Source organism: Arachis ipaensis, chromosome B9 (genome assembly GCF_059453495.1).
Source record: "Arachis ipaensis isolate K30076 ecotype BB chromosome B9, ASM5945349v1, whole genome shotgun sequence".
NCBI classification, from domain to species: domain Eukaryota; kingdom Viridiplantae; phylum Streptophyta; class Magnoliopsida; order Fabales; family Fabaceae; genus Arachis; species Arachis ipaensis.
In genome coordinates, this window is record NC_142444.1 from 1,119,992 (window position 1) to 1,135,164 (window position 15,173).

General features: G+C 30.9%; 2 protein-coding genes and 1 pseudogene across 3 annotated transcripts; 1 reads left to right on the forward strand and 2 right to left on the reverse strand.

Annotated features, from left to right (window-relative positions):
* Window positions 1–725: 725 nt before the first annotated feature.
* Window positions 726–1,829, reverse strand: LOC107617199 (uncharacterized; annotated as a pseudogene). The gene is made up of 2 exons (XR_015899897.1): window positions 1,712–1,829; window positions 726–1,131 (listed from the first exon to the last, which is right to left on the reverse strand). The product of XR_015899897.1 is annotated as an uncharacterized LOC107617199 (transcript).
* Window positions 1,830–3,346: 1,517 nt separating this feature from the next.
* Window positions 3,347–7,637, reverse strand: LOC107617191 (putative fucosyltransferase 8). Its single transcript, XM_016318955.3, has 5 exons — window positions 7,355–7,637; window positions 6,435–6,758; window positions 5,825–5,885; window positions 4,221–5,128; window positions 3,347–4,116 (listed from the first exon to the last, which is right to left on the reverse strand). Exons 2-5 carry the CDS (start codon window positions 6,735–6,737, stop codon window positions 3,502–3,504), a joined length of 1,887 nt encoding a protein of 628 aa, XP_016174441.1. The 5' UTR covers window positions 6,738–6,758; window positions 7,355–7,637; the 3' UTR covers window positions 3,347–3,501.
* A 1,640-nt stretch (window positions 7,638–9,277) lies between these two features.
* Window positions 9,278–14,903, forward strand: LOC107617200 (putative cyclic nucleotide-gated ion channel 7). Its single transcript, XM_088498489.1, has 8 exons — window positions 9,278–9,414; window positions 9,796–9,950; window positions 10,770–11,349; window positions 11,468–11,680; window positions 12,105–12,406; window positions 12,821–12,932; window positions 13,678–13,914; window positions 14,037–14,903. The coding sequence occupies exons 2-8, from the start codon at window positions 9,892–9,894 to the stop codon at window positions 14,751–14,753; spliced, it is 2,220 nt and encodes a 739-aa protein (XP_088354615.1). The 5' UTR covers window positions 9,278–9,414; window positions 9,796–9,891; the 3' UTR covers window positions 14,754–14,903.
* The last annotated feature ends 270 nt before the right edge of the window (window positions 14,904–15,173 follow it).

Below are 15,173 nucleotides of genomic sequence, written 5' to 3' on the forward strand. Positions count from 1 at the left end.
TCTGATATTACTTTATGTTCTGTCCTTAGAATAGAGCCTCTAAATGCTTGAGGTATTTTTACATGCCACCACAGGTAAAAAGGAAATATCCTAATAACACTCTAAAGCTTAACTAAGAATGCACATCAATCAATGAACTGAGAGATGTTTGTAACTTAAATATTCAGCCACCATGTTTCCTTAATTCTTGCAGTCTTGTAAGTTCATGGGGATGATTTCAGAGGAAATTCCAAGTTGCTTTAAAAAAATATATATACCTAAGCTCATTTGTTAGATGAAACAGGCAGGCGACACATCTAATGAGAATGTTTATTAACATCACATAGATAGACACACCATGAGATAATGTGAATTATTACAACTATAGGTACATCAACAGAACTAAATATATAGTTTAATATTATTCGCAAAAGTGTTTTATCTTGGTGTCAAAATTGTGCACCAACAATGGAACTGTATAATTAACAAGCCACAATAAGATGATGACTATTATCAAGAGTAGGTAAAGTACCATTAAAATTTATAGGCATAAAACTCCAGGTATATTACATAATTCTGACGACCTTAAAAACAGATTTCTTGCCCAATCCCAAAATATATTCAAGATTAATGAATGATTATATTATACATTTCTTTAATTTGTAATTTCAATGTAAGATTCCAAACAAGGAAGACAAAAGAAAGATAACATTTCCCATTAAAAAGGTGAAAAAAGATCTTATAAATGCTAAGAAATTTCCTCTAACACTCTTCCATTCATTTCGATATACCATATACTTTTGTTAACAAATTTATTTGACCCTATATATCATTGAGGAAAACAAAACAAAGAAGAGATTATCATCACAGCAATATGAACCTGATTCTGGAGTAGCGCCATATAGGGGAACTAATCGTAGTTATCATCATCAGAACCCTTCTTCTTAGGCTTGCGATATGTTTCCTCAATTTACTTTGCCTTGTGCAAGGTAGTGTCAATTAGCTTGGTAATGTTAGAAACTTGATAATTTTGAGCCACATAAATGCCACAGACTGTCCCTGCTATGAATGAGAAGCAACTCCTTATTATACCCATCAGTACCGGCTCGAGCGATTTCCTACTGTTTAAATATCCAATATCTGCAAGAATCACTGCCAGACATCGCCATATCAGATACAATGTCCAAAATAGACTCATTTTTGTTTTTCCAAAGTACATTTACACTAATAAAGCATACAATTTAATTCAGAAAAGAATCCCAAAATCTTTACAAAAAAAATAAAGCCGTCGATTGCAACTCATGACACCATCTGAATTTTACCTAAGGTTCAAATCCTGAAGTTGCTTGGTGAGATTTTCACCTTATAATCACCTATTACCCCAAAATTTCATGATCATCTTTTCAAACCAAGGTAATAATATTTATTTTTTTTAAAAATAAAATGTATTTAGGCAATGTCTATACTATATACACCAAATCACAAATATAATGTCCAGAATCTTAACCCTGTGTAAAACAGAATACAGAAGAGATGCTCTTTGAATCCCTATCTTCCCAAATAACCCTTCCATTTGCATAAATTGAAATGATTTATCAAGCATGAAAAGTATGAAATTCGACTGTACTAGAACATCTTTTTCTTTTCAACTTTCACTCAATCCCAAAAATAAGAAAAATTATACTATACAATGACTGAAAAAACAAAACAAGGAACAAAGAAAAAACCGTACCATAGCTGAGGATATTGAGTTGAATTTGAAAACTTGGGCGAAATTCCGAAACCCTAAACGCGATGAAGGGAAGAAAGACAGTGACGGAAAACTTATGCACCGCCCTGTGAATCTGTGAGTGAATCTCTGATTTGATTTTCAACTTGTTTCGAAACGCACCATTTGAATCGTGTAACAGTCAAAGGTCAAAACTATTTTTGCTTGCGGCGCACGTGACCAAGTTTGGTTCATGGTGTGCCAACTTATCAGGGGTGCATTATAATACCTTCTTTCTGCTTGACCATCCATACTCCATCAGCGTCAAGATCACTTTTTCTTTTATTTATTTATTTGTTTTTTTATGAATTATATCTTTAATTATGGAAATACAATATATTTTATGATTAGTGGTTCATATTGCGACTTATTTTATTATAGTAAAAATCCAAGTGCAATCAACTTTTTGATAGTTAAAAGTCATTAAATAATTAAGAGTCGATAAAGACGTCTAAAACGTCTTTTTTTTAAAGATGTTTTCTAATAATTAAAATTTAACATATATAATCGATTAAATCATGTTATTTTTGTCAAAATTAGGCCAGACAAATTAATTTGACCGAAAAAATAATAAATCAAATCTTTAACCGGTCAAAATTAATATTATTTTTTATAAAAATTACTACAATACTCTTATTATAAAAAATAACTAATATATATATATATATATATATATATATATATATATATATATTAATTTTGAAATCTCTAAATCTTAACCCTATGACGGTAGAGAAGTAAAGGACTAGAATTTAAGATTTTTAATATATAATAATAATAATAATAATAATAATAATAATAATAATAAGAGTATTTTAGTCATTTTCTATAAAAAATAATATTAATTTAGACCAGTTCAAGACTTGATTCACTATTTTTCGGTCAAATTAATTTGACTGGCCTAATTTTAATAAAAATAATACGATTTAATTGATTATATGTATTAAATTTTAATCATTAAAAAATATTTTAAAAAAATACATTTTAAACATTATTATCTGAGTGACTCCCTAAATAATTTGATTGATTTAACTAAATTTTCAAACTGTTAGTTATTAACTTTACTAAAATTTTCTATATATAAGTTTCCACCTTTAATTATTCTATGCCAATGAATACCTGAGCTCTTTAGAAAATTCTAATTGTCAACCGATTAAATAATAATCACAAAATTAACTAGACATCGTAACTTAACTTTTAACTTAAGAGTGCGTTTGTTTTTAGGGACAGAACATTAAAATACAAAATTGTGTTTGACAGATAAGACATGGATAGAGACATTATGTCTGAGGACACTGAAGTAGTGTATTTTGTGTCCATTCTGATAGGAAGGACACAAAAATACTAACAAAGAACACAACTTTTTTTTTTCTTTCATTATTCTTGTTAATTTTTTATAATTATATTTTTTTATTATTATATTTTTCTTCTCAAATTTATTAAATGAAACAAAAAATAAAAATAAATTGTATTTTTATAATTTGTTCTAGTTTATCACCAAATAAAATACAAGAACACAAAATTTTGTATTTCTATCTTTTGTGTCTTGTTTTCAATGTCTTGTCTTGTCCATTTCTCAGAAACAAACACAGCATAAGATTATTGGTTTATAATTCTTAAACCAAACTTAAAAATTAAAATATATAAAATGTACAATTCTCAATTGAACAAAAAAAAAGTAAATGAATATACACCTACAATAGTACAAAAGAAGAAAACAAAATGAAACTAAAACCTAGATAAGAAATTAAAAATTAATGAACTACACCATCACCCAACTTCACTCCACGGTAATAATCCTTGCATTCAAACATATGTGGGAAAGAAGCAGCAAAATGTTCTTTGGAGTTCCCATTACACTGATGTTGAGGTGGAAAATGGTAACAAGGCTCAGGTGACAAGTCCCTAAGACAAGGTGGAAAATGTGTTTCATTACTTACCAGCCCATAAAGTAACCAAGGCTTCAAACCCCCAAAACCTTGAGCCACATACCCAAAAGTAGACAATGAAGAAGTCACCAACACATCACATAAACTTAGTAGATACATATCCACCAATGCCTTTATGTTATGCACATTATCTTTAAACTTTTGCTTTTCTTCATGACTTGGTTGATAAACTCTTATTACTTCTCCGGTAATAGTTGGTCCTTTAAGGTACATACTTCTCAAATTTTCACCATATTCTGGATACAAAGATGCCACAACAACAGCCTTTAGAGTATGGTTGTTTCTCCCCACTTTTGAAGCCGTCGTGCCGGCCGGATTTTGCGTATCGACTTCTGGAAGTATCTTATTACTTGTAGCACAGCTTAAAAGCAAGTCCATAACTGCTTGTTGAGGAGTGAAAGTGGGTCTAAACACTCTTATCTACAAATATTTTATCAACAACATGTAAATATTTTTATAGTCTTAAAAAGTTTTTTTTTTTTATACTTTTAATAACAAAATTTTTTAAATCCGTCACTGCTTACCTGCAGTCCAATCCTCTCGTCTGCTTTCGCCAAGTATGTATCATAGAATTTACTAATTTGTCCCCACGCTTCATTCGAAGGGTGGAAAAGGTACCGGCCGACGTGGTGGAAAACGGCATCCTTTTCCGGGAACATCTTGTTCATATCATGACTAAAAGATGGAGTCATGAACAGAGAAGGCACAAAGTACTGATCTGATTGAACAATCAAGACATTAACTTTCTTGAGAGCTTCTTGATTATGATCACAATGAAAAAACATTTCAGGATCTTCTTTTGTATGTTGTAGATTAATAAACAGAACAGAAGGCAATAACAATTGATCCAATGTCAAGTTTCTAGCTTTGTCCACCTTAGCTAACACTATACTTTGATATGTCTCAACATTCTCATGGTTCCAAAAGGGTGAATTCATAGGCAAAATCCAAGTTGACCCATGAAATGGTTCACAGAATAGGCCATGCATGTCTGCTTCAAATCTTACTAACAGAACTCTGTCTGTGAGGACGGCGAAGAGGAAGGCGGCGGCGATGCTAATCATTCGATTTCCCAGTCCATTTACAGGTGTCCATACAAGATATTTGCACTTTGCAGCATCAACATTATCATTGTGATGATGATAATGATGATGTGTTTTAGAACTTGGGGTTGTTATTTTTTGCATGGCTATTTTATAAGCTCTAGAGTTTGGTCCACATCTTTTGTGAAATTCTTCATAGTTTCTGAGTTTAGATATCAAATATGGAGATGGCTTGTGATTAGAAGGTTTGCGGTATAAATGGGATTGATACCTGCTTAGGCATGTTGATTCATCAAATCCAGAAGGTAAAAGTCCATCAAGAAATTTGTCATGTGTGGTTGAATTTTTTGAATCATTTGTTGAAAGTTTTTGTGTGTTATTTTTTGGCCCTGAAAAATTAGAGAACAATAGTATCATGTATAAGTATAAGAAGTATTTAGACATTATTTGTAACACTTCTTAAAAATGATTTATTATTAGAAGTAATGAATAAAATAATAAATTATGAGTTTTAATTTAAAATAAAGAATTAAAATTTGTTTAATTAATAACGAGTGTAATATTTTTTATTTAATAAAAAAAATTAAGAATGAGTCTTAATTTTTAGACAAAAATATAAATATAGCAAAATAAAAATTATTTAATTGTTAAAATATAAATAGAGATAGAAAATTTTAATATTTTTGTCTTTTTCTTTATCTATTTGTTTTGTCTTAGAGATAAAATGCCATTACAAGTCTATAAATTAGAGTTAAAAAAAAAAAAAAGAGTTTATTCTAAAATTCATGTACAACTTAGTTTGGTACTTTAATTTTTATAATTAAGTTATTACTATTCCATTTATTTACTGTGAATATCAAATAAGAACACTTATTATAAATCTTAAATCATAAATTATTTCTCAATTTTTAAATTTGTGCCTTATCTAATCTGTAGTATAGTTTTAACAAAATTTTATGTACTTCATAATCATACCTCATAAGAAAACAATATATAATAATGAATGAAAACTTAAAGGTTAATAAAAATGAAAAAACTTAAATTAAAAAAAAAAAAGAAAAAAAAAAAAGAAACATATAACTAACCTCCATCTGTTACTGTTCCTTGTGAAGCAGTGCAATTATTCTGAACTTTCCCTTGAGATACCTTAATTTAGTCATTAATTAAGTTTAGATTAGACTTTAGAATGAATTACATGTTAAAAATAAAAAAAATATCATCAAAATTCCTAATTTAGTAATTTTAGAGAATTTGATTTTGATTCACACACAATTTATTCAACCAATTTCGTTTTTTAGATGATTATTTTTGTCAATAGTAATTTTTTTTATCTAAAATTTTATCAAAAAATAAAAGCAATATCAGAAATATGGGTTGAAATTATTGGGTTAAAATTAAGGTTTTTTATTAGTTAAAACTCCTTTTTTTTTTAGTTTATTGTCTAATTTATTTTAGACCTACTATTAACTTGTTCCGGCAAATATTAACCCATAAAAGATAAAACGAAATACATAAATATTTAGGAAATAATAGAGACCAAAATAAAATATCTTAAATTTTAAAATAATATGACAAAAATTCCAAAGAACTAAACAAAAAAATATATAAATTTGCTAGAAATTTAAAACTTATTTTAACTAAAATCATATATAAAAAATAACAAGAAGGACATTACAACTTTACAATGTTGCTTACCTCAATAGTATTATTCTTTTCTTCTTCTCCTCCTCCTGAGTTCTCATGTGTCATATTTTGGACTATTCCTCTTCCTTCCAATTCCATGCTATGATTATTATTATTATCATTATCATTCTGATATCTTCCTTCTAATAATACTTTTTGAAACCCCTCAAAAGGAAGAAAATTGTTTGAGATTTTGCACATTGAGGTAGTAGTGATGAAAACCAAAGGGATGACTATGAAAAGCACAAGTAGAAGCTTTGAAACTTTTTTGTTACTCAACCCCATGTTGTCAATTGCATCATCAAGTATTTCCATGGCCCTTAAATTAGATATTTACTGCCAAAAATAATAATCAATCAAGATGTGAGAACAATAAGAATATATATATTTTATTTAGCATTATTATTCTATTTGTAATTAAAAAAATCATATAAAATCACTACATTTAGCATGGTTCATTTTTTTTAGATATATGATCATAATTATGTCATTATTCATTAATAAATAAAATAATCTTACCATTTTTATTATTATTATTATTATCATCATCATCATCCAATAAACAGAACATCATAGAATTAATCTAGACTCTTGAAGCTTTAATCTGAGTGTATCATTTCAATTCTGAATTATGTAAGGAATTTATTCAAAAAATAAACAAAGGGTATATCATGAATTATGCTATATCAACATGATTATGATTATTCAAAACTTAGGAATTTATCTACAGGATATTTATAAAGCTAAGTGAAACACATATGTTATATGATTCTAGCTCATAAGTGTGCTTCTCAATAAGATTATCCATCAAAAAAACATTTACAGAACAGAAGAATAAACAATAAAGAGATGGGAAAAAAGTCAACTCCTCAAACCAGATTAGTCCTAGTAATCGTAATTAAAAAAAAAAAAGAAAAAGAAAAGAAAAATACCTTGTGGGAGAAAATATTCAGGGGTTCTGTACAGAGGCTCCACAAAGACAGTATTTTTTTTTTGGGGGGGGGGGGGGTATAATAAGAGACAACCTTGTTAAAATACATAAGTTTCTAGATTCAACTTTTTTCTCTTTGTTTTTTCCCCCTTTGAATAGGCTTAGCATAATTTGAGGCTAAGCAATTCAGATTGTGTGTTTTAAGAAGGTATCAATTACTTTCTTGAAATGTTCATTGAGAATCATATCCTCACTAAAAATGCCAAGACTATTAAGTATATCATATTATCAATACAAATAATCTAATTGATATCTATAGTGTGAAAGGAGTACAAATATATTGATATTTATTTTATAATAAACAGAGGACTAATAATGTCTTTAAAAAAAATAACATATCTATTTATGAAAAATCGTCACAAAAATAATCAACCATTTTTGGAGTAAAACTCTACCTGTTTTGGTAGGATTTATGATAAATAAGGAGTCGTTGATAAAAGTTATATGAAAACTAAAAAAATATAGAAGGTTTCATTAATCATTGTTCAAAATTACATTGTTTCTATATTCATGTGACAGTAAAGGAATACACATCACTGTAAATAACAAAATGAATGAGCAATTTTATTTCGTTTCGTATCATCTATTGACAGAAAGACATACATGTCCATAATTTATTATCGGAAAAAATTTAATTAAGATTTAAAAAAAATTAATTACTTAATTAGTCCAAAATTAAAATTTTTTAAAATATAATTGTTATTTTACTCAAGAAAAATATAATAGGATTATGTGAGAATGAATACAAAAGATCCGACCATCAATCAACACAATTAAAAAAAAAAGGAGATTTCAATGATAAGAAAATAACAAAAACATTACATTCAGAAATGATAAGGCTCTAGTGGCTATAAATTTTTCAACGTGTTTTTTGGTCTCATCGAAAATTTTTGGTGGTGATAGTATCTTTCCTAATTTGCGAGATCCTTGATATTATACATTCTTTTTAATTTCATAATATATTTTTAATTTCAACATGAATATATGTGATACATTGATAACAAACAAATAATAGTAACTGATTATGAAAAATATACCTTTTTATATAAAATTATGAGCAATATACTATACATTTTGAAGTCTCTAGATCTAAGGAGATCTTTTTTACTAGTAATTTATTATATAAAAGTCAGGATCGGATATGGTTTTAATTTCTGTATGATTATATACATATTTTCTTTAAATAATAATATGTGTAGATTTTTATAATTCCGAATAAAGTTGCACAAACAGGTTTACACACACATAGATTAATTGAGGAGATAATATTCAATTTAATCCATCAACTTATATGCGAGTCTTAATTTAGTCTTTAAAGTTTCAATTGCCTCTATTTAGTCTTTAAACTTTGCGAATGTGACTCACATTAATCTATAAGCTAATTTTCGATACAAAAACGTTAACGAAACGCTGATGTGGACAACCAAATATCACGTTGATTCTGTAAAATGACGTCATTTTTGTTTTGACATTTTAATAGTCTAAAAAAAATATCTTAAGTAGTATTTATTGAAACTTTTTTCCTAAAATACGTGTTCTGACGCCGTTTTTGGACTATTTAAGCGTTAAAACCAAAGCGATATCGTTTTACAAGTTTCAGTATGACATTTGGTTGTCCATGTCAGGGTTTTGTTAACGTTTTTGTGCCGGAAATTGTCCCAAGAACTAACATGAGTCATGTTTATAAAGTTTGCGAACTAAAGAAAGACAATTGTGATATCATGAGAAAAATAGCAAGAAGACTTGAGTGATATCTGAAAAATAAATAAACAGTATAGCACGTGTGAAGGTTGTGATGGCATGCATACATTGCAGGGACAATAATCCTAACTACCATAACGGTCTAAACTACCTAGATCTACTCCAAAAACCAAACCAGACCACCTTAATTCCAATTTCTTTATCAGCACAAACAAAAACATTCTCTCTTTATTCATCAATCTGCATCTTATGTTATTGCTCTCTTTATTCTTCAAATCAAAGCCTTAAAAATTCTCATCAGTAAGTCTTCCTCTATTTTTTTAACCTTCCTAATTTAATGTTGTTTCAATTGTGCATTTCAACATTGCATTTACATGATTATGTATATACCTCTCCTTTAATATGAACATAGAAATTAGGGATCTTTGAAGGGAAAAAATAAAATAAAATTAAACAATCATTCTTAGAAATTAGCATTATGATGATCAAATCAATAAGAACACAAACCAATGAACATTAGATAGGTTTCAAGCCTTGGATGAATAAGCAATTACATTGTTTCCTAAGGATCATTTGTCACCCTTTTTTTTTTCATAATTAATTTTTCTTTGAATTAAATAAAAAAGTTTTTCCAACAGGTTTGGCTTTTTTTTTTTTTTTCTCTTTCTCTCTCCATTGCAGGAAATGGGATACTAAACTTCCTGGTATAATAACAAGACAGGAAACTGCTAGGAAGATCACCAATTCCTGGCGGGGTATCTATGTAATTTCCTCAAAATGTTTGACACTGGTTACAAGTCACAGTATATTGGAGGCCAGAGGGAGAAGTTTGTAAGGTACACAAATTCTTATACAAAATAAAGACACAATTGCTTCAAATGTTCACAAGTGTTACTTATTACTTACATACATAAAAGTTTCATGAACTTACATACATAAAAGTTTCATGATTATCATGGTTATGAAACAAGGTAAATATTGAGAACAGACTACCATTTTGGTCCTAAAAAAAGTGATACAAAATAGTCTCTTAGACTGCATTTGATTCTGAGAACAAGACATTAAGAACAAGACACAAAAGATAAAAATACAAAAATTAGTGTTATATCTTATTTGGTGATAAAATAAAATAAATTATGAAAGTTTAATTTACTTTATTTTTTCCGTACAAAAAATTTTGGAAGAAAACTATAATTATGAAAATTTGATAGAAATAATGAAAGAAAAAAAAATATGTTGTTTCTCTTGTTAGTATCTCTGAGTCATTCCTATCACAAGTGTTACTTATTACTTACATACATAAAAGTTTCATGATTATCATGGTTATGAAACAAGGTAAATATTAAGAGTAGGCTACCATTTTGGTCCTAAAAAAGGTGATACAAAATAGTCTCTTAGAATGCGTTTGATTTTGAAAACAGAACATTAAGAACAAGACACAAAAATTAGTGTTCTTATATTTTGTTTAGTGATAAACTAGAATAAATTTATGAAAGTTTAATTTACTTTATTTTTTCCTATAATTATGAAAATTTGATAGAAATAATGAAAGAAAAAATAAAAAATAAATTGTGTCTCTTGTTAGTATCTCTATGTCATTGTGACGAATTCACTCAAAGGCCAATAATGAAGCTAACATAGAGTGTATAATGCAGGTTGGATGATCTTGATTCTAACATGTCATTCTCAGGCAGACCGAGTTTGATGGATAGGCTAAGATCGATCTTCCATGTTGGTGGCCGCGCAAGGAAGAATCCGTCGCAATCCTTTAGGCTAGGAGTGAAGAAAGGATCAGCAGGACTCAGAACATTTGGAAGGTCACTGAAAACTGGTGTAACTACTTGGGCAGTGTTCCCTGAAGATCTCAAAGTTTCAGAGAAGAAAGTGTTTGATCCTCAAGACAAGCACCTTCTCCATTGGAACAAGTTCTTTGAGATCCTCTGCATTTTTTCAGTAGCTGTTGACCCTTTCTTCTTCTATCTCCCTTACTTCAACGTCAAGTCATTCTGCCTCGCCATAGATAGCACGCTGGCGAATTTTACAGCAGCACTGAGGACTGTGTTGGATTTTATCTATCTCCTGCGCATAAGCTTTCAGTTCCGAACTGCTTATATCGCGCCTTCATCTCGTGTGTTTGGAAGAGGTGAACTTGTCATAGATCCTGCAAAGATTGCCAGTAGATATTTACAGCGATATTTCGTTATCGACTTCATGTCTGTGTTTCCTGTGCCACAGGTTTGAAAACCATGCCTTTTGAATTGTCAAGGGCTACTGAACAAAACTTCTAACTTCAATACAAGTTGATGATGATTTTAGTTAGATATGGTTCATTTTCTACATGTTTCTAATGCAGATTATAGTGTGGAAATATCTATACAAAACAAGACATTCAGAGGTATTGAGTACAAAAACAGCACTGTTGAGAACTGTGATCCTGCAATATTTTCCAAGATTTCTAAGGTTTCTTCCATTAGCATCGGAAGTTAAAAAGACAGCTGGTGTTTTTGCAGAAAATGCACTGCTTGGAGCCATTTACTATTTGATTTGGTTTATGCTAGCTAGTCATGTAAGTGCATGTTGCATGATTGAACCTTCTTATTATTCTTTAGGGTCCTCATTTAATCATCATATGTACTTTTAATTAATTAGAGATGTCTTGTTTATAGCAAGAATCACCAAAAGTATCACCACTAATCTCTACTAGCCTACTAAATCAAGAATTTGTCACCATATAGAGGACAAAGTCGTCCAATATTTGAAAATGATGAATTCATCTCTCACCATTCAAAAAATGGTGACGAATTAGTCCTTTCATACTAAATCCATCCATAAATCCAAGGATTCAACTCAAAAGTGCAACATTTCAACTGTTTATGAGAAAAAAAAAGGTTTAGGATTTTATAAACTAAAAACAGAGGCATAATGACTGATACGTCGTAAACTGACAGTGTAAAAAGTTTTACTAAGAACATTCTTCTACTTTGTTCCAGATAACTGGCTCCGTTTGGTACTTACTTGCCATAGAACGCAATGACACATGTTGGAACAATGTTTGTCTTGAAGATAATAGATGTAACAGTCATTTCTTGTACTGTGGAAGTACCAATAAGCACATCCCAGGGTTTGATGCTTGGAAAAATGTCAGTGAGGAAGTTCTTGTAAAGAAGTGCTTTGTTGATGGTGAGTTCAATTATGGAATCTTTGCTCAAGCAATCAAGAGTGGTATTGTTGCTTCTGTTGAAGTCTTTCCTAAGTTCTGTTACTGTTTATGGTGGGGCCTTCAAAATCTGAGGTAAATTGTTGCACTGCCTACACTATATAACTAGCAAAAGCAGTAGGCAATGACGAATTCAGAAAATTTAGATAGTATATATATGCGCCATCTTGGCACAAATTGTCCTGCATTAGTGGCTAACTCTGTGGTTTGAACCTATGATCTTGTTATCTTAGTGTAAGGTCAAATGTAATAAATAATGGTGGATAAATATGCACTTACAATTGTATTATCTTAAAGATTTTCCAAATCTCAGTAGGGACTCCCCTGTAAAGTTAAAATAAGTAACCTAAGGGATATCCATATAGGCATAACAAATCAAGGGAATGTCATATGTAATATAATTTAACATTGGAGAAAATCATTGCAATTTAAATATGCATTGGCAAATTTTTAACAAGCTTGAGCTTCCTTCTGTTTTGTGTTTGACAGTACAATTGGCCAAGGGCTTTCAACCAGCACCTACAGTAAAGAGGTGTGGTTTTCCATAGCAATAGCTGTTATGGGTCTCATCCTTTTCGCACTTCTGATTGGAAACATGCAGGTGAACAAACAGCAAGCACTATTGATATTCAATTTATTGAGGATGCTTATTGATCTGCAAATTTGTGAGACATAAAACTAGTTTTCCTTGGAAATGATACATGGCTTAAGTTTGATCTACTCTTGTTTTTACTCCTTTGTTTGACTTGATATGTCAAGACATTTGTATTATGTCATGAAAATTCGACAAAGTTTTATGTTAGCTGTCAAAGGCCTAGCACAATCCTCCTCTTTTATCCAAGCTTGGGATTGGGACCGACTATATAACATAGGCAGAGTTGGGTTTAGTAACTGTTACATGGTCTCTACAAACTTCGGTATTAGTTTCAAGTTTTTTATATGATTTAAGATTCTATATATACTTGGTGTCTAATTCAAATTGGAGGAGTTTCAATTCCATGCACTTTTTTTGTTCCCTAGAAAATAGTTCACTATGGTTTTCATCATAACCACCCTTGGACTCAGGTACTTCATCTTAGTTCATCCATATCACTCACAATAACCACAAACCTCATTCTATCATTCTATGTTTCTCTTCCATGTGAAATGACTGGAGCAGCAGTTCGTGTTTATTTGCTTAACTTAAACTGTTAGCAGATGATCTTTTGAAATGTTCAATAGATGAATCAAAACATCTTTATGCTTTAGGACACTAAAACACTTCATGTTCATCTCATAAAACCAAACGTACTTTAAAAAATTTGCATGCCAAGTTCTAATCTTTGTGTCATCGTGGAAATGAACAGACATACCTTGACTCAATGTCGGTTCATCTTGACGAAATGAGGATCCAAAGACGTGACTCCGAGCTATGGATGCATCATCGCTCGCTTCCTCCAGAACTAAGGGAAAGAGTCAGACGCTATGATCAATACAAGTGGCTGAATACCCGAGGCGTGGACGAAGAGAGCTTGATGAAGAGCCTTCCAAAAGATTTAAGGAGAGACATCAAACGGCATCTTTGTTTGAATCTGGTTAAAAGGGTGAGTCTTAAGAATACTAACTTGTGCTTTCTGAGATGTTATGTTATAAATAATTCAGAATCTAAGAATTTATCTTCATTTTCTCATCGGTCTTCCTATGCATGGGAAATATGTATATTCAGGTTCCTCTCTTTGCTAACATGGAGGAACGCCTGCTCGATGCTATATGCGAGCGACTGAAACCTACTCTGTATACAGAGGGCACTGACATAGTTAGGGAAGGAGACCCTGTCAACGAGATGCTCTTCATCATCCGTGGACGCCTAGAGAGTGTCACCACAGATGGTGGAAGGAGTGGATTCTTTAACAGAGGGCTTCTCAAAGAAGGAGACTTCTGTGGTGAGGAGCTACTAACATGGGCACTAGATCCAAAAGCTGCAGCAAACTTGCCATCATCTACTAGGACAGTGAAGGCCATAAATGAGGTCGAGGCATTCGCATTGGAAGCTGAGGAGCTTAAGTTTGTCGCTTCGCAGTTTAGATACATTCATAGTAGGCAGGTTCAGCATACCTTCAGATTCTACTCACAGCAATGGAGGACATGGGCCGCTATCTACATTCAAGCCGCGTGGAGGAGGTATATGAGGAGGAAACACACCATGCAAAGAAGGCAGGAGGAAGAGTATTATTATGATTCTGATGACAGTGGTGGTGATTCTGCAAAGGCCTTGGTTAAACGTTCCTCAAGTTCATCTAGCTTTGCCACAACCATGTATGCTTCACGCTTTGCCGCGAATGTACTTCACGGTCATAGGCTTCGTGAAGCAGGTAGTTCCACTAGTCTAGGAAGAATTCAAAAACCGTCTGAACCTGACTTCAGTCATTATGGTCCAAAGTGACCTCTATCTTTTTCTTTTCTGTTTGTAGAAAATGGGGACCAATTGCAGTCTCTCAGTGCAAGACTTCTTGCATTTGTAAAGTGCTGTAAACATGTTAGTTTAACAAAGTCTGGCATGTGAAATTTTGGCAAAAAATCTGCACCAATATATGATTAGGCTTCCTAGTATATCAGAGGAGAAACCTTACAACCAATATGGCAATATCAAACTCTTGTCATAATTATAAACAAAAGATAAAAACTTTAAATGGTAATAGTCACAAGAAATGAAGACTATAGTGTTGCTTGTGCAGATTGAATAAATACAAGTACATTTCTAATCGTCATCTATTTGTTATGCATGTTAGCAAATCAAACTATGGGATTACACAGACAATAAATGCAACAAGATTCCATGAAGTTAAATCCTCTCATGTTTGAA

Coding starts and splice junctions, on each gene's coding strand:
- LOC107617191 (XM_016318955.3), bottom strand. CDS start 6,737: ATGGAAATACTTGATGATGCAATTGACAACATGGGGTTGAGTAACAAA. Junction 5,886..6,434: donor AAAAGAATAATACTATTGAG/GTAAGCAACATT, acceptor GACTAAATTAAG/GTATCTCAAGGGAAAGTTCA. Junction 4,117..4,220: donor ACGAGAGGATTGGACTGCAG/GTAAGCAGTGAC, acceptor AAATATTTGTAG/ATAAGAGTGTTTAGACCCAC.
- LOC107617200 (XM_088498489.1), top strand. CDS start 9,892: ATGTTTGACACTGGTTACAAGTCACAGTATATTGGAGGCCAGAGGGAG. Junction 9,951..10,769: donor CAGAGGGAGAAGTTTGTAAG/GTACACAAATTC, acceptor TGTATAATGCAG/GTTGGATGATCTTGATTCTA. Junction 11,350..11,467: donor CTGTGTTTCCTGTGCCACAG/GTTTGAAAACCA, acceptor TTTCTAATGCAG/ATTATAGTGTGGAAATATCT.